This window comes from Pyrus communis, chromosome 1, assembly GCF_963583255.1.
Source record: "Pyrus communis chromosome 1, drPyrComm1.1, whole genome shotgun sequence".
In the NCBI taxonomy this organism is placed as follows: Eukaryota; Viridiplantae; Streptophyta; class Magnoliopsida; order Rosales; family Rosaceae; genus Pyrus; species Pyrus communis.
Window position 1 is genome coordinate 15202728 of NC_084803.1, and position 22081 is coordinate 15224808.

Genomic DNA, 22081 nt, shown 5'->3' on the forward strand with positions numbered 1-22081 from the left:
ATTATATATAGAAAATTCTTCCATACTACGTAACATTAAATACTATGAGTATTGGATGACTTGAATTGGTTTAAATTATTATTATTATTGTAGTCCCGTGAATTGAGGTTATCCAATACTCATAGCACCGAAGTGGAACTCATTATATCAAGGCCGTCTCTAAGATTTTGGGGGCCCTGTGAGAAATTTATAAAAGGGCTCATTCCTAAGATAGTTTTAGAAAAGTAGGACAATATATTAATGCCAGAAACTAATCGCTTAAATCAAAACAAATTTTAGCACTCACTTATTGCAAGTTTACAAATGTCATTACTTATAAGTAAAAAGAGCTACAAATATAACATTCACTAAATGATCAGAAGCATTCAATCTTCTACAACCAAACATGAAAAAAAAAACTTCAAAACTCTAACTTTAAAGTTTCACTTGAATATATAACATTATTATATAATAAAATTGAAAAATATCTCTTTTTAGGATGTTACTATTGATACCCAAAATATCTCATTACACTCCAAATTTTTATATTTAGAATAGAAAAAAATTACTCTTTTAAGCAGTACACAATGAGATTTTAAAGTGCTAACAAAAATAATTTTTAAATATAAAACATTATTGCATAATATTAGATGGCAAAAATTTGGGACCCCTTAAAATTTGGAGCCCTGTACAACTGCATCTTTCTCTCCCCCTCAACGCCCCCTCTGCGTTATATATAGAGATTTTGAGAGTTGAGGTTTTCCAATTCAGGGTTTGTTTCCAAGTGTAAAAATATTAGGGACTTTTTGCAAAAGCAAATGGCGGTTTCATTGGCATCCATAGTACCTGTGAGGTCTATTAGCCTACCATCTAGGCTAAACCCTAAATCCCAAAAAAATTGAGTCAGATTTAAACAAGTTAAAGACTTCGAAATTTTCAAGTTCTCTAGTGAGTGAGGATCTTCTGGTGGGCTTGTTTGGCCTAGCAGAGTTGTACAATTGCATCGAGGAACTTGTTCTCTCTCCAGTGACCCAACAAGCACTTCGCCACCAACAGTGCAAAGCAATTGTGGAAGAAGCACTTGACGGGTCAGTTGGGTTGCTAGACTCATGTGGTAGTGCAAGAGACATTCTGTTGACAATGAAGGAACATGTCCAGAACATCCAATCCGCATTGCGCAGGAGGACTGGAGACATCGAAACTACCGTTCATTCCTGCATTTGCTTCCGCAAAAAGGCAAAGAAGAGCATTGCAAAGAGCCTCAGAGAGTTGAAGATAATGGAAACAGATCTTGGGTCATTCCATCTCTTGGATTGTGACCACGGTGTACTAATAGTGCTTAAATTGTTAAGAGAGTTAAGTGATGTAACAATTTCCATATTTCAATACCTCTTCGTGTTTCTATCCACGCCGGTGGCTAGCACAACGGGTAGCAAATGGTCATTGGTGTCAAAGTTAATGGCGGTGAAATGTGCAGCAACAGAAAAAGGCCAAACGGTTTACAAAAGTGGGAAGTGTTGATGTTGCTCTTTGCTCACTCCATGGAAATATCAGAAGGAGTGATGCCAAGATTGATGTGCTGGTGGTTCAGTGGAGACTAGACACACTGGATTGCAGCATATCCAGCCTTGATGCTGGATTGGAAATATTCTTCAGATACCTATTGCAACATAGAGTGTCTCTACTTAAAGTCCTTACACCTTGAAGCTGTATAAGTTATCTGTAAAGTCAGTCATGGCATCGACATTTACAGGATTGTACCATGTTCAAGAACCATTTTGTAAAATTGTTCCAAAATTATGGAATTCAATACGTAATATTGATTCTTGTCAGCTTATTTTGTGTTTTTTATCAGATTTGCACCAAGTATGTTCTCTATGAATATCGTAGCTTTTGGATTCTAACACTTACAATTTACAAACAAATTAAAGTTAATTACTGAATGCAAATAATTTATTTGGTTTGTTATAATGGAATTATGTAGGTATTGTGACTTATTAGATAAAAATTGAACTTCATTACCAGAAAATTAGATTGTCATCCTTAAATAAAATGACTTTCTTTATACAATTTTGGTGTTAAATTAAATTTTGATATAGGTCCCTAGGTACAAACATAATAATGTACTTAACCAAAAAGGACGGAAAAATAAAATCTAAAACATTACCTGGTTTAGTAAAACCTTATAACTCATTAATCGACCTACGAAGCCAGTTAGTTCTTTTTAGTAAAACTTTGTAACTCATTTTACGTAAGGACGAAAATGTGCATGACCTTTCATTAATTAACCTACGGAGCCAATTAGCTCCTTTTAGTAAAACTTTATAACGCATTTTACCTAAGGACGAAAATGTGCATGACCTTTAATTAATCAACATACGGAGCCAGTTAGCTCTTGATACCTGACTATCCGAATATTTTCTGAATTTGAATTCTTAATTAATATAAAAAAAATTAAACCAACGAAATGCCACAATCAATACACCAAACTCCACAAATATTGATCAAAATGCAATTTAGTTCAAAGTGATTGGACTTAAGAATATTGTCAAACCCAAAAACACTCGCCCCACTGGCACCACCCCACCCAAAAAAAAAAAAAAACCTAACGTGATGCATCCTATAAATTTGAATGATTGAGGAGTATATTTTATAGACATAGGTTTATGCCACCTATATATAATAAAAACTTTGATTCTTGCTGACTCAAGAAACCCTATGTGAATGCAAACAAGAGATAATCCACTATGCAAAAGAAAAATGCAAACATTATTGAGAGCACGTCGACTAATGAATAAGTGATTTATTCAAATATAAAGTTCTTATGGAGGTAGAATTTAGTATTAGTTTTTATTATTTCAACTCAGTATGATTAATGTGCTATTATCTTTCAAGTTTTTATTTATTAATATATAATTTAACATTGTATTCCAGTAGGCTGTTCAAGAACTCTAGCAATGGAAGATGGAAGTATATTATGGAAATGGAGGACATGATTGCAAGTTTGTCTCTTGAAGGACTTGGTTGCAAAAAGATTAAATTTTTATCCAAGCATGTGACATTAATAATAGGATTAGACAATGGAATGAGTGCTCAACGGCTCCCTTTTAAATAATAAATAAACAAAAAGATTGAATGTATCATACTTCAACTATTCCTTTGTACACCGATAGAGAAATGGTGGTGTTTGTCGCAACAAAGCTACAGAGGATATGGACGTCAATTGTTGCAGGGTGGCATTTGATAGTTGCCACCGAAGTCAGTGGCATTTGCCTACTATTATTTAAGCGAATGAAGAAGGTAGCTAGCATCTTTTACTTATTCCACACCATTAAACGTAGAGTGTCCTGTGCTAAAATTTCCATGGTTGCCAAGCTAAAAGGGTCAACTGTCCAGCTGAACCGTTGATCACCACATCATTTCATCGTCTGCATGACTATTAAACCTTGTGGCATGCGATCTTGTAGGTCCGCTAACGTAAAGCGAGGAGTTGAGCCCTCATCTATTCTCGAGTCACCAAGTCCACCTACAAGGAGATTATTGAGAAAAGTCAAATTGGCCTTATGGGACGGCAAAATTATACCCTTGAATTTTTTTGGACGACGTGGACCCCCCCCCCCCATGACTTCAAATTATGCATGGTATATACTGATAAACTATAAATATTCTGCCAATACGCAGAGAATATTGGACGTATGAATATATAACACATTTTTTCTATATAATTAGTTGGTTTACATAAAAAATTTTTGGTTTAGTACTAATAACAGTACTCTCAACTAGCTAAAGGAAGATAAAATATCTGTATAACTATAGAAAGAAGAAATTCGTATATTTTAATTACTATATATGTGTTAAGCAGAGAATTAATGATGATAATTTAGGTACACTGCAAAGACAATGTACTGTGCTCCCTTAATATTGTACTCAGAGGGAAGCTGAAATGCCTCTGTGAGTCTTCCTAACCCTTAAACAATGCCTCTGTGAGTCTTCCTAACCCTTAAACATGATAGATAACTGTGACTTGCCACCAGTTGACCCACTTAAAAAAAATAATAATAAATAAATAATATGAATAACACCAACTTAAATTAATGCATGCAGAAAACTAGCTAAAGCAGACAACAGAAGAATCATGTCCTCAGTGGATATTAATTTTATACAAAATGAGCATGTGGTTTCTATTAAGTTTTGGTCTGATGTGCAGAATCAAAGCTTTTCCAGAATTAAGCCGCCCATTCCTAAAACTTAATTCTGCATTCGATATGCATATGCTCATTTCCTCTTTCTTTTTCTTTTTTTTTTTTTACAAACCATATTGGTTGGTTTATTTATTCTATATTGAGCACCCTCCTATGGTTTGGGAGAAAAATATCAATTTAATGACAATGATATATATATAACTTTTATGAAGGAAGAGAGAACATTTTATATAGCTTTTATCTTATCTGAGGGGATGGAGATAATATTTGTAAATTAATTTACTATTATACGTGTGAGGCAGAGTTCATGATTATTATTATTATTTTTTTTTACAATACAATGTACAGTGCAAAGACAATGTACTGCGCTCCAGTAATGTTACACAGCAAATTAATGCATGCACAAAACCAGCTAAAGGAGACAACAAGAATCATGTCACGATGGATATATAAATGTTTTGTGTGTGTGTGTGTGTGTGTGTGTGTGTATTACACATAAAAGGAGCACGTGATTGGTGCTCAGAATTGTAGTTTTTTTCCAGCATTAAGCTGCCGCAGCTGAAATATAATTTGTGTATTAATTTGTTTCATGCATGATAATGTAGAGCTGAGCCATCATCAATTTCCAATGCAGGAATGTGTTGTATACATACAGAAGGATAGGAGAAACATATACTGCCTTAATGCCTCCTTGTCTCCAAGATTACACCAACACCACCATAACGATACATACATATACAGTTCTATTTATAATTCAGTGCCACACTGCAATTCATATATAATTATACAACCTCGACCTTAATATTATGAGATTATGATCTATTCCAAGCCTCTTCAATTATGATATATTCATGGCCTGTAATAGCAGGGGTAGCGCCCAGCTAGTGCATGAAATGTTGAACAAGCTCTATGGCTGAGTTGCCAAAAATTTAAGGGATTTTGTCGATCTTATTAATTAGTGAGACATTCTCGGCTCTTCTTCTCAGTTTATAATTTTAATTAAATTAGTCATGACCCTTTGGGTTCTCAGAAGCAAACACAGACACACTCCCGGATCAACTGCAAAATTAACTCTAGCTCGAAAACCACTGCAGACCGAGACATATGCAAATGAGAAACATTAATTTGTACATCAGACACGGTGTATTAAGGAAACATTAACTTCAGCTAGTAACCGATCCATCACATTGGTTGACACTTAAGAGGGATATGGAAATATCAATGGTGAACTCATCGATCATCATGCATGATGTTGGGAATATGCAACATAAACAAGGGCAGAAGAGTAACGTTGTAAGGGCTGATGAAGACAATACCCGCTGTTCACGTTTCCAAGAATATGCAATGCATCACGGCAGATATAAATTATTATCAAGTATATTATGTAATACATTACTTCATCAAATATCTCATGCCCCATTGGGACTAAAGAAAGTGTTTCATTTGTCTTTTTTGTTGGCCAAGAAGGTTGCGGGGCCCAGCATCAGAAAGTAATAGGATGATGACATCCCATTAGTTATCTGATCGATGCCCTTTCATATGTATGAAAGAAAGCTATAGGATATTGATGACATCCCTAGCTTTCTGATGCCTCTTCATGTGTATGAAAGAGCTTAGGTGAAGTCTTTAAAAGAGCTTAGGTAAAGGCTTTAAAGTTCCTCAAGCAGTGAAAAAGACGTAAATAATATAAAATTATAATAAATATAAGGTTCGATTTGTAACAAAAAAATTTAAAAATTGCAAAAACAAAGCCAAGCTTCCCCTCAATTCGCGCTGATCTAATTAACTAATAGATTTCAGTTAAAAAAGATGAACTGTATCCAAGAATGGTTTTCCTTCTGCTACGTCAGAGGTATATATCATCAGTGTAAATGAATGATATAGGAAATCTTCAAGGGAATAGATTCTTATTTTTTTTATTTATAAAAATAAGGATTAATTGTGGGATCCACACTACATCGAAGTTTAACGATCCAAATCGTCTATTTTTTAAGTTGCACCTTATAGATCATCTTGCAAAATATTAGCTTAATTGGAAATGTTTAAGATATCTAAATGGGTTAAAAGAAATTAATGAATACTTTGCTATATAAGAAACAATGAAATTTTATTTTGATAACTAAATAGGCAAATGGTTTCGAACTGAATTGAATTTTTACAAAAATGATTTATGAATCGAAACTTACAAAATAAACGGTTCGGATTGTTGAAGTTCAATGTAGAGTGAACCTCACACTTAATTCCCATTTTTTGAAAAAAAATGGAGATCCCTTTGCACAAAGGGGTAAAAGAAATCATAAGTTGAATAATATGATTTAATTCAAGCTGGTGCTACTTCCATTAGTAACGACATTTAACTCATAATATATTTAAACAGAGATTATAAACACTATTTATGAATACAACAGAAGTATTTAGATTTAAATTTTAATAGAATAATATATATGTTAACAAACAAATGTCATTCTCACCTCAAATCTAACTTCATTCTACCTTGGGGAAAAATGATACTGGCCATTCTGAATTTTATGAGTTATCAAATGTATTCTTTTCTGAACACACAACGGGCTCTAAATAATACTCTAAATGGGATCAAATAATCAACCAAATAATTCCATATGTACTATATAGTTATAATTAAGCATTTCTTGATGGTTCAAAACCTAGCTAATATCGTATCGTCATTTTTACTAGGAATGTAACTTAGGTGGGTTGGGCAGGTTGGAAGGTCAACCCAACCCTAACCCAACTTTTACAATTCGGGCTCGGGTTCGGGTTAGGTTTTAATCGGGTTTGGGTTGGACATGGACCGGTTCGGGTTGCTCAACTTTTTCAAAATTAAAATTCAATCCCGCAAATTGTATCCGTTATAAGGTTAAACTAAATATGAATGTTCAGCCATGCAAAATTTGAATTAAAATACAAGAAATACCAAAGCTAGTACCAAACTACCACATTCATCCCCCTGAATTAGACGTACAATACTCAGGTAGCTAAAATAATAATCTCATTGGAATGAACTAGGGTCAAATTTGGATCAAATGGATGACTGTGCCACAAAACATTTATGAATTCAAAGTCAGATTGTTGGCAGATTTTGGGTAGAATTCAGATCTTTGGTACATCCTTCTGGTCCATATAATTCCATATCAACTTGGAAGTAGTATGAGTTATGGGTGATCCTAACTGCTCTATGTGCCACATCAATGAACGGGTTCGGGTTGATTCGGGCGGGCAAATGATCAATCCTACCCAACCCAATCAATGAACGGGTTGAAATCGAGTTGGGTTCGGACGGATTATAACTAAAAAAAAAACCCCGCTTGTTCGGGTTTAAAGTCGGGTTGGGTTCGGGTTGACCCAACCAAAGTTGCACCCCTAATTTTTACAATGGTATTTTATATTTTGAACTTCTTCTTAGAGCTCATTAATGATAATTTCGTTTTTAGTTTTTGATTTTTGTGTTTTGAGATAGGAGAAGTATAAGAGAAATGAGGAATGAGTTAAGGAAGAGGGAGCTATTGGGAGGGAAGAGGAAGAAATGAATGAGAATCTATGATAACTGAAACTTGTAAGTAAAAACAAATTAAAATTGTTTTTGGATATTGGATTTTGGTTTTTAGGTTCATTTTTATTTCATTCTATCGACATTTCTTTCACATTTCTTTTACCATGTTTCCTCCACCCACCTTCATTCTTCCTTTCTTTCACCTATTTTCTTCTATTTATTACCCAAAAATCAAAAAAATTAAAATTAAAAAAGAAATAATTAAGAAAAATGTAATGCTAGAGAAACCAAATTCTGTAAACTAAATAATATGATTATTGATTATTGAATTATTAATTAAGTATCGACTAACGTTATTATGTCTTATTAGTAACTTATTATTTGGTCTGAAAATTTAGTTTAAAAATTTAATTTCCTTAACATTATCTTTACGAAAAGACACTCAATTATGTAAAGCTAGCTCTAGGGACACTCCACGATTTACTCAATACACTGAAGATTTCAGACTAAATGTCCTCATCATTTACCCATTCTAAATAAAGGACAAATCCAAATGAGAGATCAGGGTAAGAGCACGTATCTGTCCACTGCAAAGTTAATCTCAATAGGAAAATACTACTCCAAGTCTCCAATAATTTAATGAAATGACACAAATCAGAGAGCCAAGCAGAGATGACCACATGTCTATCTTAAAGTAAAAAAAAAATCGATGTGAAAATTTCAAGAGGGAATCTATTTTTTCTGAAAATCTTAAAGATTTTGTGATCGGGATCGTTCATCGTATATTGTGCAATCAGAAATCATTTTAAAATTTAAAATTAAATATAAATAGTATCTAACGAAAACTGACCGATGTATAATGCACAGTCTCGTTCACGGAATTTCTAGAATTCCTAAAAAAGGAATCTAGCGGGTCCTTTTCCTATTCGCAGGATCCTTTTCCTATTTCAATGATTCGATGGTGAGATGACTCAAATGATAGAACCAAATAGAGGGCACCACTTGCCTTAGAGCAACACATGTCCGCGTAAGCAGCAACATACGTTTCATAAACATTTTGAGTACCTTAAACTAAGGAAAAATTTTATTTAAACCTATGCAACCTCTTTTTACACTTAATTTAAAATTTTGAATGTTAATTTTCTATTTTACCCTATTACATAATTACTATTAAGTACAAAATGAAATTAATAATAAAACTCAAATTTATCAATAAACCCAAACACTATAATTAAACCCTACGATCATTCTTTGTTTATTCTACGTTCATTCTAACCAAAATCCTAATAGTTCTCATAGAGAAAAATAATTTTTTCTATTGATGAATGATGATTTTGAAGTTTTGAATGTAGCCACTAATGATGTTGTGGATCTTGAAGATGATTAAAACATGGTTTTTCTTCTTGTAAAGACTATTGGTAAACTCTATTCTCGGTTTTAGATTAAAACCTAGCTAATATCGTATTGTCATTTTTACAATGGTATTTTTACATTTCGAACTTCTTCTTAGAGCCCATTAATAATAATTCCGTTTTTCAGTTTTTGATTTTTGTGTTTTGAGATAGGAGAAAGTATAAGAGAAATGAGGTGAGTTAAGGAACAGGGAGTTATTGGGAGGGAAGAGGAAGAAATGAATGAGAATCTATGATAAGTGATAACTGAAACTTGTAAGTAAAAACAAATTAAAATTGTTTCTGGAATTTGGTTTTGGTTCATTTTATTTCATTCTGTCGACATTTCCTTCACATTTCTTTTACCATGCTTCCTCCACCCACCTTCCTTCTTCCTTTCTTTCACCTATTTTCTTCTATTTGTTACCCAAAAAACAAAAAACAAAAAACAAAAACAAAAAAAGAAATAATTATAAAAAAAAGGTAATGCTACAGGAATCAAATTTTATAAATTAAATAATATAATTATTAATGATTGAATTATTAATTAAGTGTCAATTAACGTACTTATGTATAATTGATGATCTATTGTTTGATCTGAAAATTTAGTTTAAAATTTTGATTTCCTTAACATTATCTTTATAAACAACACTCAATTATGTAAAGCTAGCTCTAGGTTACATTCCACAATTTACTAAATACACTGAAGATTTCATACTCATCATGCACCCATAATTCTAAATAAAGGATAAATCCAAATGAGAGATCAAGGTAAGAGCACGTACCTGTCCACTGCATAGTTAATTTCAATAGGAAAATACTACTCCAAGTCTCCAATCATTTAATGAAATGACAGAAATCAGAGAGCCATGCAGAGATGACCATCTGTCTGTCCTAAAGTTAAAAAAAAATCGATGTGAAACCCTAAGAAACATCAATAATTTGGTGAGATGACACAAATCTCTTACAAAGTTAAAATTTCAAGAGGAAATCTAATTGAATGATTCGATGGTGAGATGACTCAAATGAGAGAACCAAACAGAGGACACCACTTGTCTTTGAGCAACACATGTCCACGTAAGCAGCAACATACGTTTCATAAACATTTTGAGTACCTTAAACTAAATTAAAATAAAATATACATTACAAATTTAAACAGAGACATGAATACTACAAATCATTCGTGCGCACAATTTAATACTAGCTACAATATTATGATGTTGATCTTGGCATTCTAACCACCATGAATAGTACGTGGTGTGTGTAATATGTTACATTTCTTAATCCCTATAGATCTGGATCTCAATCTCTTTGTTAAGCATTTTGTTTAATACAATTTCGGTGTTGAAGCATCTCCAAAATTGAGACAACCCAGACAAGACAAGGCCAGCTATTGGAGGACTGGTCTGCCATAATTCAATAAATTAAAAATGAAGGCTAATGTGGCACTTGGGGAGGCAAAGTTGGTGATGACTCTTGAAGTTTTGCCATAACAATTGAAACCTAAAGAAATTGCAAATTATTGAAGCAATAATGTTACCTAAAAAAGCGACAACATAACCAAAACTCGAGGCCTGCCCACTCTGGCTCCACATGCTCTCCATATTGAATTCAGAAGTCTTGTCCCTCTCACCTTATTCCATCTATATAGGCATCCTCAAGAGATGGTGAAACCAGAGACCTCAAAACAAAGAACAACATCATCAACTTTGAGCTTTTTGTCAAACACAAATTAAAACCCTAAACCATGGCTGCCAAGCACAATGTAATCAGATCAATCAGCTTGCTCTCAAGGTCGCACCCCACCACTATTAAAGTTGAAGAGGAGCTCAGCAAGCTCCAAGCATCTTCATCTTGTGCTTCAACTTCAACCTCAATCTGCAAATCTCTATGTGGTCTAGAGGAGTTGTATGAGTGTGTGGACGATCTTTTACAGATGGCATCAACCCAACAGCTCCTTTCTCAACATCAACAGCAGAAATGCATGGATGATTTGTTGGATGGATCAGTGAAGCTCTTGGACATATGTGGTATCACAAGAGATACCATGTCAACAATCAAGCAACATGTTAGAGCTCTTCAATCTGCTCTTAGGAGGAGAAAAGGAGACTCAAGCAGTGAAAGCTGCATTGCCAATTACACTTGTTTCAGAAAGAAGATGAAGAAGGATGCCAAGAAATTGATCACATCTTTGAAGCAAGTAGATAACAAAATTGAAGCATCACAACTTTTAGAGCAAGACCACCATCTCACCGCTGTGATTCGAGTTCTTAGAGAAGTTTGTGTCGAGAACATGTCTATCTTCCAATCCCTCCTGGTCTTTTTAGCTGTTCCTGTTTCAAAGCCAAAGGCAAACAAGTGGTCTTTGGTTTCAAAGTTCATGCACAAAGGAGTGATAGCATGTGAAGATCAGAACGAAGACATTATTGGCCATGAGTTGGATGGTGTTGATACTGCTCTCTACTCTCTATCCAAATCTTCTTCAGCTGATGTTGAGAAGGTACAAAGTGCACAAAAAAGATTGGAGGCTTTGGAAATCATCATTGAAGGCCTTGAGAGTGGTTTGGACAGCGTTTTCAGGCGCTTGCTTAAAACAAGAGCTTCTCTTTTGAACATAATCTCACAATGATGTGCTCTCAAAGGCCACATTCATTTATCCCAAAATCCTCCAAGGCATATACACATTTTATTAGGATCCCTTTGGGATTATAATTTTTTTGATACGTATGTATATGTATATATATAGTCACACAATGAAATACAGTTGAGACCCAAGTTCTTAATCTTATCATGATATTTGTTTTTTGTCTTTTATCTTTTAATTGTTTTGTACATGCAAGGCCCATCAAACTCTAAAAAACTAACACATGCAAGGCTAATGAAACTTGTACGGTGAAATAATTTGATTTTTAAGGAACAGTAAGAAGATCAATGGATAAACGTGATTAGAACACCTACAAACAATACACATTCTTTCACTAGTGGGCAAAAGCTTCTTGATCTTGTTTAGTTTTGGCATTAGTATCTGTTGAACATTATTCACTTCATCTAAGAGTTCACTATGCTTTTTCATATTTATGTGTAAATATTACGTACGGAAGCCCAAATAAGTTTTGAGTGCCCTTCACTACTAAATCTCTTTATTGGTTTCATCAAATTAAAATTGAAGAATTAGATTCTTTTTTCTTAACATATTGTTATTCACACATATTTTTTTACTTCTCACAAACCTTTGTTAATTTTTGTTCATTGATCTTTTTCAATTTATTCGATCCAATGACCGGAAATTGAGAAGAGTATGTCATATGTGAGAAGTAAAAATAGATGTGTGAATAACACCACCCTCTACTTAATGGACTAGGATACTCTCCCCTCACCTTCCATCCTCTTCTCTCACATTCTCTATTTTGCTTTTCTCTTTTTTATAAAAAATTAATATAAGATATTGACGTGGCTTAACCGTGACCGTTCAAATAGGAAGAGGGAGAAGGAGAGAGAAAAAAAGAAATGAGAGAATCCTACTTCCTACTTAATTCCCACACCACTTTTCTCCCCGAGAAAGTACATTCATTCATAGTTTGTGTTTCTTTCAGAATTACACCTCTCTCTAGGCAATGAATCTACAAAGACAAATAAAACTTCTGTTTTAGAGAGGATAACAATCAGGGATCTAAAAAATAGTTTATATCGTTTAATGAAAGAATGAGGTAACAAAAGTGATCCACGTACTACCCAATTACCTATCCAAACATCAGATTAAATTTCTAATTGAAACCACTAATTCTCTTTATCATTATTTAAAGATGTGCAAAACATCATTCAATCATATTCTGTATCAAATTAATGATGGTTTTGATACACGTACATATATATATATATATATAAATATATATATATTATGGTTACTGGTTATGAACGATGTGTAGTTAGTGATGAAAATGATGAACTCATCAATCATCGTGCATTATCACAAGCCATACAAATTAAAGGGCAACAGAACAAAACAGAACAGATTCAGTAACGGCTGTAATGCGCTAATGTTTGTTCTTATTATTATGCAGCAATGCATCATGCTGAATGCAAATATTTAGGGCAAATTACATTTTACCCCTTCAAGTTTGGGATCAATTTCAATTCCTTACAATATCTTTAAAACATTTTAATTTCATACATTTACTTATCATTTTATTTCAATTTCATATATCTATTAGAAAATTCGTTAAGTGATGATGTGGCAAATATGGGATACACACTTGTGCTGACGTGACTACCAAATTTATGCTACATGGCAAAATAATAAATTTTTTATGCATTTAAAATATAATAATATTTACCTTATTTAAAAAAATTAATTATAAAAAAAAAATAAATAAATAAATAAATAAATAAAAAAACCCAAAGCCCAAACAAACCCAAAACCCCCCGACCCTCGCCCTTCCCCGCAACCCAAACACCCCATCCCACCCCACCCTCACCTCCCCCGCAACCCCCCACCCCACCCCCACCTTCCCGGAGACCGCCGCCACGCCCAAAAATCCCACCTCAGCCACGCCCAAAAATTCCACCCGAGCCACCCCCTCTGTCCAAGCTCCCGCGTTTTCTGTGGGAGCGGAGACCGCCGGCGAGCGTCTCTACGAATCGATAGGCGATAGGAAGAGGAAGAAGAAGAGAGAGGAGTGCATGAGATTAGGGTTAGGGTTTGAGGACTCATCTAGAGAGAGAGAGAGAAGCAATCAGAAATGGTGAGTGAGGAGAGGACTGAGAAGGGGATTTTTGGGAAGGGAGGTCAAGAGAGTGGAGGAGAGGGAGGTGGGTCGCCGGGGGGGGGGGTGGGGGTGAAGGTTTCTGGGTTTGTTTACAGGGGTGGGGGGTTGCGGGGACGTGGGTTTGAGTTAGAGTCTGAGTTAGAGTTTTTTTTTTTTTTTTAAATAGTTTAAATGAATTAAAATTTTTTTTTTTTCAAGTGGCAAAAATTTAGCAGTCACGTGGCATAAATATAGCCGCCACGTCAGCTCTTAACATATCAATGGATGAAAAATGTAACGAATGTATTATATAGAAATAAAATAATAGATGAGGTATGAAAATGAAATGTTTTGAATTTATTATATGAAATTTGTAATAAACCTCAAATCTTCGGTGGTATATTTATAATCAAAATTTAAATACAATTCCCAATAGGATTAAAGAGTGTTCATTTTTTTGTGGACCAAGAAAGTTGCAGGGACATCCGAGAGGTGAGAGAAGCTTGGGAAAATTATGCAAACATAATTTCAATAGGAAAAATTACTCAATGTCTCCAATGATTTTTCCAACCCACGGAAAAGGACTCTCCAATAATTAGATGATGTGACTCAACTGAGAGAGCCAAACAAAGATCGCCACCTACCCATTGTAAAGGTAAACTTTATGAGGGAATATACATCAATAATTTGATGAGATAACTCAAATGTGAGAACCAAGCAAAGAGCACCACATGTCTCGAAGGTCCACACGTCGATTTCTAGTTTGGTCATGACTTTATACACACATGAAACGTTTACCAAAATATAATAGTCACGAATAGTACAAGTAACTCGTGCATACAATAATATGTTACATATCTTATCTTATTTATATATCTACGCATTTTGGTGTTGGATCTTCTCCAAAATTGAGTAAATCCAGACAAAGCCAAAGATTGGAGGACCGGCCTGCCACGGTTCAATAAATGAAAAGTGAAGGGCAATGTGGCACAAGGGAAGGCAAAGTTGGTGATGGCCCGTGAGGCTTTTGCCACAAATAATTGAGGCCTCAAAATTGTGATGAGTCTTGTCACTCTCATCTTTGATCCCTATATATAAACATATTCCAAGATATGGTAAGACTAAAACCCTCAAACTTGAGCTCTAGTGAAACATAAAGAACAGCTTCAACTTTGAGGTTATTTGTTGAACACAAACGAAAATCAACCATGGCTGCCAAGTACGAAGTCAGATCAATCAGCCTGCCCTCAAGATCACACCCAACCACTATTAGAGTTGAAGAAGAGCTGAGTAGGCGCCAAACATCTTCAGCTTCTGCTTCAATATGCAAAGTTCTATGTGGACTAGAGGAGTTGTATGATTGTGTGGATGATCTTTTACCGATGGCATCAACCCAACAACTCCTTTCTCAATACCAACAAGGGAAGTGTATGGATGAGTTGTTGGATGGATCACTCAGGCTCTTGGACATATGTGGCATCACAAGGGACGCCATGTCACAAATCAAGGAACATGTTAGAGACCTTCAATCTGCTCTTAGGAGGAGAAAGGGAGACTCGAACATAGAAAGCAGCATTGCAAGTTACAATTGCTTCAGAAAGAAGATGAAGAAGGATACCAAGAAATTGATCACATCATTGAAGCAAGTAAACAACAAAGCATCACAACGTATGGTGCATGATCAGCGTGCTCCTGCAGTGGTTCGAGTTCTTAGAGAAGTTGTTGGTAAGAATGTGTCTATCTTTCAATCCCTATTGGTCTTCTTCGCAGTTCCAGTTTCAACGCCGATATCAAACAAGAGGTCTCTGGTGTCAAAGTTCATGCACAAGGGAGTGATAACAATGTGAAGATCAGAAGGAGGACATTCATGGCCATGAGTTGGATGGTGTTGATGCTGCTCTTTACTCTCTATGCAAATCTTCATCAGCTCCTACGGAAGGTGCTAATGTTGAGAAGATTCAAAATGCACATAAACAATTAGAGGCTTTTGAAGTCACCGTTGAAGGCCTTGAGAAGGGTTTGGAGAGCGTTCTTAGGCGCTTGATTAAAACAAGAGCTTCTCTTTTGAACATAATCTCACAATGATGTGCTCTCAAGGGCCACATTTTGTTAGGATTTCCTTTGGGATTATAATTCTTTTGATACATTTGTAACATTTATAGACATACAATGAAATACAATTGACACCTTGAATCACATCAAGATATTTCTTTTTTTTTTTTTGGGAGGGGGGGGGGGGGTGGTTGTGGATTTGAGAGAATTTGGATTATATAGACTTCTACAAAATCCATATAGATTTTGGAAGATTTGAGAAGATTCGTATAACAGATTTATATGGATTTTGAAAGATTTTATAGTGTTAAATCTTAACCATCAAATAAATCAAATGGTGATAAATGTATCTAAGTCATAAATCTAATAAAATGAAGTTGTTCATGCCCTGGAACTACGTCCATTGAAACCGAAAAAAAAGTCAAGATTATCACATAAACCCAACTCCTCAAAGATCCCCAGCGCACCCCTTTCCAATCCTACTTCCTCCCTCACTTTATTCTTATCCTTTTCTTATCCTTTTCGTTGTCACCTTATGTATTCAGGTATATAAGGGCTTGATTTAGTTATCCAGGAATACTTTTAATATTTATTAATGAAACGAATTCAATCATGGTACCAAAAAAAAAAAAAAAAAAAAAACCAAGTATAAAGAAGCAGACATGCTCTCAACACATGAACCCATGCCGCACAAATAGCAGAAGGGCCCAGCAGCAACGAAAAAAATTGCAGATAGGAAGAAAAAATTGCGACCCAGCAACAAAAAATTGAAGAAAAAATCGCATAAAATGATACAACCCAACAACAAAAATTGAAGAAAAAACTGCAAAAATGAAGGGAGAAGATTAAGCAAAGAAGGTGGCTGGCAGTGAGAAGAAGATGAGTCGTTCACTAGGTCTCTGGATTTGAAATCCTATGGTGTGGGATAGGATTTTATTTGTTCTTGGTTATATATACTTCTTCCTTTCAAATCCTACAAAATCCACAACTTAATGAATCCTACAAAATCTTTAATTTTTTAATACATCTAGATTTGGATGTACTTTAAAACTGACTATTAAAATCTCCATTGACTACACCTAAATTTAAATGGATTCTAAAAATCCATTAAAATCTATTGATTGACTACACTAGGATTTTAAAATCTTTTAAAATTCTTTCAAATCCAAGTTTGAATACATCCCTTTTATCTTTTAAGTAATCCTCTTGTGATTTGTACGTATCCCAAAGGCATCAATATCGCAAACCCTAAACTTGCAAGGCTAGTGAAACTAATTACAAGACTAGTGAAACCTAGAGAGCCTACTAAATCCTTTTGTGATTTCTACTCATTTATTTATAAGACCAAACCCAACTCTGGGTTAAATGCTATTTTTTAAGTTTTATTCCCTCCTCAAATCCAACCCATGCTAAATGTGTGGGCTAAAAGTTAAAAGTCAAATAAAAGCCAAATTTCCCCCATGATTTAGCCCAGAAAATGGTGTGGGCACCACCAACGAGACCCCACCCACATAGGCATGTCTTCCAGGATTTATTGAATCCAACGGCTAAGATCGAATATAATCAAATCTAACGATAGAAAAAAGATCTAACGGCCCAAATTTAAATCCAACGGCAAAAATAATTAAAATTTTATTTAATTCAAAATTCATCCAAATTTAGTGATTTTTTAATATTTATCGGAAATTAAATATTTTTAGGTTAAAATGTTCATAAAATTAAATTAAATTATTGTAAAAGAAAAAATTAGCTTAAATTTATTTTTTAATAATCTCAGGCCGAAAAATTTAGACTAGAAGGGTTGGAGCAGAAAAACTGATTCTGGGCTAAAACCTAAATTTTTTGGGCTAAAAATTTTAGGTTTTAGCTCAAGGGTTGAAAATGGTCTAAAAGTTATTATTTTTTAATATAATTAATTGTAAGGGTATATTTATCTTTTTATAGTCATATTAGAAGGAGTTTTGTGAAAGTGAATTAAAACCTCAAGAGGTGATGTTAGTGCAATGTTTCAAACCTATAAGGGTTTTGTGAAAACTCAAAAAACCTCAGGATGTGTTAGTCTACCCATCAAGAAATTTTAAAAAAATAATCAAAATTTGTATTCCATATAAAATTATAACCACCTTTTAAATTTATAATAATTATAACAAAAAATTGACGTAAAAGTGCCAATATACCCTTAATGACTAAAAATTCCCTCATTTGCTCTTAACTGTGAAAAAACCATAGGCATTCCTTTTGCAGAAATTGGATTCCAGATTTTGGAATTTGGATGGCGAGGGGTGGATTGGATAACGTTTCACTTTTGGGAATTTGCAGGCCATCTTTAGCTATCCAAATGAAAAGCATCATCATATTTCATGTTTGAATTTTCTGCATATTACAATTGATGGTTTAATACAGACAGTGTTGGAGAAAGAGACAGAGAGCAGTGAGGAGAAGCAAACAGGGGGAGGAAGGAATGGAGGCAAACAAGAACAAGTTCATAGAGGAATGAGGGATCCGCCAGAGAAACTCTTGAGTACAACTTCCGCTAGACTCGCCGCAACTTGGTTCAATTGCATCTAGGTGAAGAGTAGTATGGTGGTAATGTTTTAACAATTCAGTTGTTCAAGAGATGAACACTAGAGGTAGGCGGAGAAGAGAAAGTTTTAACCTAAGGGTAATTAAGTATTTATAACTTCAATTTTGGTTAATTTCATAACTAAAAAAATAGAAAAGATAGGCTATATTTCATTAGGTGGTTCTCAAAATGGCTATATTTTTAAATTTCCCAAACCCATGCCTTAAAAAATATAAAAACCCTAAGCTAATCTTTTTTGTTTCCTTAATGGAATAGGAAAACCCTATCCTATCCATTAACAAAAGAAAAAGAAAGAGGGTAAAACCTTAAAGCAGTCTTTGCAGTTTTCTTGTTCTGTTTCTCTCTTCTTGCCTTTTATCCCTTCTCCTCCGGTTTTCTTTATTTTCTTTTGCTCGACCAAGGAGATAACATGGATAATGATGAAATAGTGTTGGGCTTGAAAAAAAAGCTTAGGCTGAGACTGGGTAAACCAAGTTGAAATGCCACAATTTTTGGTAGGTAATGATTCCTTAGGTTAGTGGACTTTCAACCCAAAAGAGCACTAATTCAACCGAATCCCTATAGAAGTAAAGTTGTTGAAGGATCAAACTCAAACGTGGCTCGGTCGAGTCCTAGTGAATTAAAATTTCCAAGGATCAGATTAGTTTTGATGAAATGCGTATTCTAAGGATCAGAATTAAAGCTTGATCAAATAAGAATGAATCAAGTGCATAAAAGCAATAGGTCAGAATTCTTGTTCAAGTCAAAGAAGCCGAGACTGTATAAAGATTTAATTTAGGCTACGGAAGGGATAAAGGGATAAAGGGGGAATATCTAGGTAAATGTCAAGTATGCATAGTCCTATTAAGACTCTATACCTTAGCAAACATGTTTATCACAAACTACATCCCTATAAATAAAAGAGGTTCTACAATGTGGAAAGCCCATTCAACTCAACAAACAACTTAAATGCTTTATGCGAAACCCTTCTTACACCCTTGAGAAAATACTAACTATCCTAACCCTCCCATTAACACATCTTTTGTTTAGATAAGTAAACAACACTATAGCCATAGAATCAAATAGCATAGAAGCACCTTCAGTTTGGACAAGTAAACAACACTGATTATGGTTGGTTGGTTATCTATCCAATTCTAGGTTGGTGAAGAGTTTTCAATTCTTTCGCCCAAAGAGGTCACTTCACTAGCTTCCCAGCGAAGTGAGATGTTCTATGATCGATTACTCTCAAGTGCACTTCATAATTAGGCATTTAGACGGCTGAACCACGTTCATGCTCATCTCCTTAAAGTACCTTTGCCTTTACAACCTGATGATATTGGTTCGATGCACCTGTATTCTCACGAATATAGTCGAAGCAACCAAACCCAGTGCACAAGATCCTGAACTCGCAGTGAATTAAGCAACCTTGTGAATCCAAGGCCGAAACAAGTTCTTTCTTCGGTCGTAGTTGCTCAAGTGTAAAAGTCAGCAGTGCACACCACCACCACCACATTGGTAACAACTCGTCCTGAATTTATTTATGGATTTTTGGAATAAGGGCATTTTAGACATTTCACGGGTGAAAGATATTTTGGGATTGCTTTTGGATCTTAAATTGTGGGCCGAGTGGAACCCACTTGCTTTTTGGTTCCCCAGCCTCCCTTCTCCCTTATCTGCCATATGGCACCCCTCACTTTCCCCTCATTCTTCTTTCTTCCCTCCCCCGTGAACAACCTATATCTTCTCTCTTCACTCTCTCTCCCTTCCTCGTTGTATTATTTCATCCTCGAGCACATCACAAGCACCAACTTTCTCTCCCCCTCCCCGAGTGACACACACCCACCCACACAATGACGACATCACTCACCACCATCACCAACTATTTGTGATGGGTCATCTTTCTCCTTCTTTCTCGGTGAAGCACAGAGAACTACCCAACAACCCACTCCGACAAGTTCTGACGGCTTTTGAGCCGATTTCCGGCCACTACTAAGGAAATCAAAGGTATAATCCTAATCTACACTTAATTGTCTTCAATTTGGTGGGTAGATCGAAGATTGTAGTGTAGTTTTGAGGTTGACCGGAGCTTGGGAAGCTCCGGCTTTCTTCTCCGTCGAGATTGGCCAACCCGGCCTAAAAACAGGTCAAAACCCAATCCACCAACCTATGCTGGCCTAACTCATTGGGCCATGGAACCCAGCCCATTTCCCTCAGCCCAAAACCTAAATGGTAACCCAGATCCAATGAACCTAAGCCCAAACCAATAAGTCCAGCCCTGAAGCCCAAGCCCATGATATTAGGCCCAACTCAGAGAACCTAAATCCAACTAAAATGTGAAACTTGGCCCAAAAGCCTCGACACAAACCCATTCAGATCCCAGAACCCTGGCCAGCGCGTGGAGCTCTGCTGCCGTCCACTGCGGCGCGTGGGGGTACCCAAGGTCCCCCTTAGGTTTTTCGACGTCCTGAATCCATTTATAACATCCGTTTCCTGAAATTCAACCGTTTTAGTATAGTTTTATTAATTGGTACCTTTATGTGCTTAGGTGCAATTGTTTATGGCGTTTCTGTTCTTCCTATTTCGCATGGCTCTTTGACCACGGAGTATCTGTGAATGGACCCCTTCTAAAATGCATGATTTTACTATTAGAAATGCATACATGAAAAGCATGATTTAATGGTTACGTTTTATGAAACGTTTATGAGTAAATTGGATTTACGTTTTATGATATTCATGCTTTATCGATTTTACGTTCTTCGTAGTATATATGATTAATGACTATATACTACGAATATGTTTTTATTATATGATGTTTGAGCTATTAAGCTCCGATGATATATATATATATATATATATATATATATATATATATATATATATATGCGCATGTATCTTGGAAAGATTATATTCACTGATTTTTGTGCTTATTTAGTGGTTACTCATATGTCCTACCTACGGGCGAATGTCTTGCTTACGGGCAAATGATCTGCCTACGGGCGAATGACCTGTCTTCGGAAAACCTATTACTTATTATGCTATTTGTGTTTTCATAAACTTTAGGGGTTAGTACATTGATGAATAACTGTTTTAGTATTACTTATATATCAACTTGGTCCACTCATGTTTTGTTTTGCGCCCCCCTCAGGACTTAGAATCGAGGCTTACAATCTCGGTGCCCGCATCGGCATCTTCAAGTCCTTTCGGTGTAGGACCTATCCCTTTGTTCATTCAATTTTATATTATTTCCTTTCTAGTGTCTCAAATTAGTTGTATGCTTTGAACACGTTCCACAATTGCATAATCATTGTATTTAAATTTATAAGTTTTATTTATGTTCGTTACTTCTCATGCATGTTAGTATGGCTTCGTCACCTGGCCAGCGCGTGCCTACCCTGATGTTTGGAGTATATCAGGGTTGGATGTGTCAACATTTATTCTATTCGCCCAATTAAGCTTGGTCGTAAATTGGCATGTCCACATTCAAAAGAAGGACGTAGACCTATCCATGACTTAAGTTATTCGGCTGATACTCGAAGAATATTTGACGTACGATCATTGTATAAACACATTCCTTAGAATAATTTGTTGGTTGGTTGATTAGCAAAGCACACATATGGTATTGGAAAAATATCTATTTAATT

General features: G+C 35.2%; 2 protein-coding genes and 1 pseudogene across 2 annotated transcripts; all 3 read left to right on the forward strand.

Moving 5' to 3' along the window:
- Positions 1 to 797: 797 nt before the first annotated feature.
- Positions 798 to 1684, forward strand: LOC137710393 (uncharacterized). Its single transcript, XM_068449416.1, has 3 exons — positions 798 to 832; positions 921 to 1344; positions 1457 to 1684. The coding sequence occupies exons 1-3, from the start codon at positions 798 to 800 to the stop codon at positions 1682 to 1684; spliced, it is 687 nt and encodes a 228-aa protein (XP_068305517.1).
- Positions 1685 to 10827: 9143 nt separating this feature from the next.
- On the forward strand, positions 10828 to 11709 carry LOC137710467 (uncharacterized). The gene has a single exon (XM_068449534.1). The coding sequence runs from the start codon at positions 10828 to 10830 to the stop codon at positions 11707 to 11709; it is 882 nt and encodes a 293-aa protein (XP_068305635.1).
- A 3270-nt stretch (positions 11710 to 14979) lies between these two features.
- LOC137728428 (uncharacterized) lies at positions 14980 to 15983 on the forward strand (annotated as a pseudogene).
- Positions 15984 to 22081: the final 6098 nt, after the last annotated feature.

Bases quoted from the DNA above. Each gene is read 5' to 3' on its own strand.
- LOC137710393 (XM_068449416.1), top strand. From the start codon at position 798: ATGGCGGTTTCATTGGCATCCATAGTACCTGTGAG. The intron at 833-920 runs GTCTATTAGCCT...GAAATTTTCAAG, and splicing joins GCATCCATAGTACCTGTGAG to TTCTCTAGTGAGTGAGGATC. The intron at 1,345-1,456 runs GTAACAATTTCC...TGAAATGTGCAG, and splicing joins TGTTAAGAGAGTTAAGTGAT to CAACAGAAAAAGGCCAAACG.
- LOC137710467 (XM_068449534.1), top strand. From the start codon at position 10,828: ATGGCTGCCAAGCACAATGTAATCAGATCAATCAGCTTGCTCTCAAGG.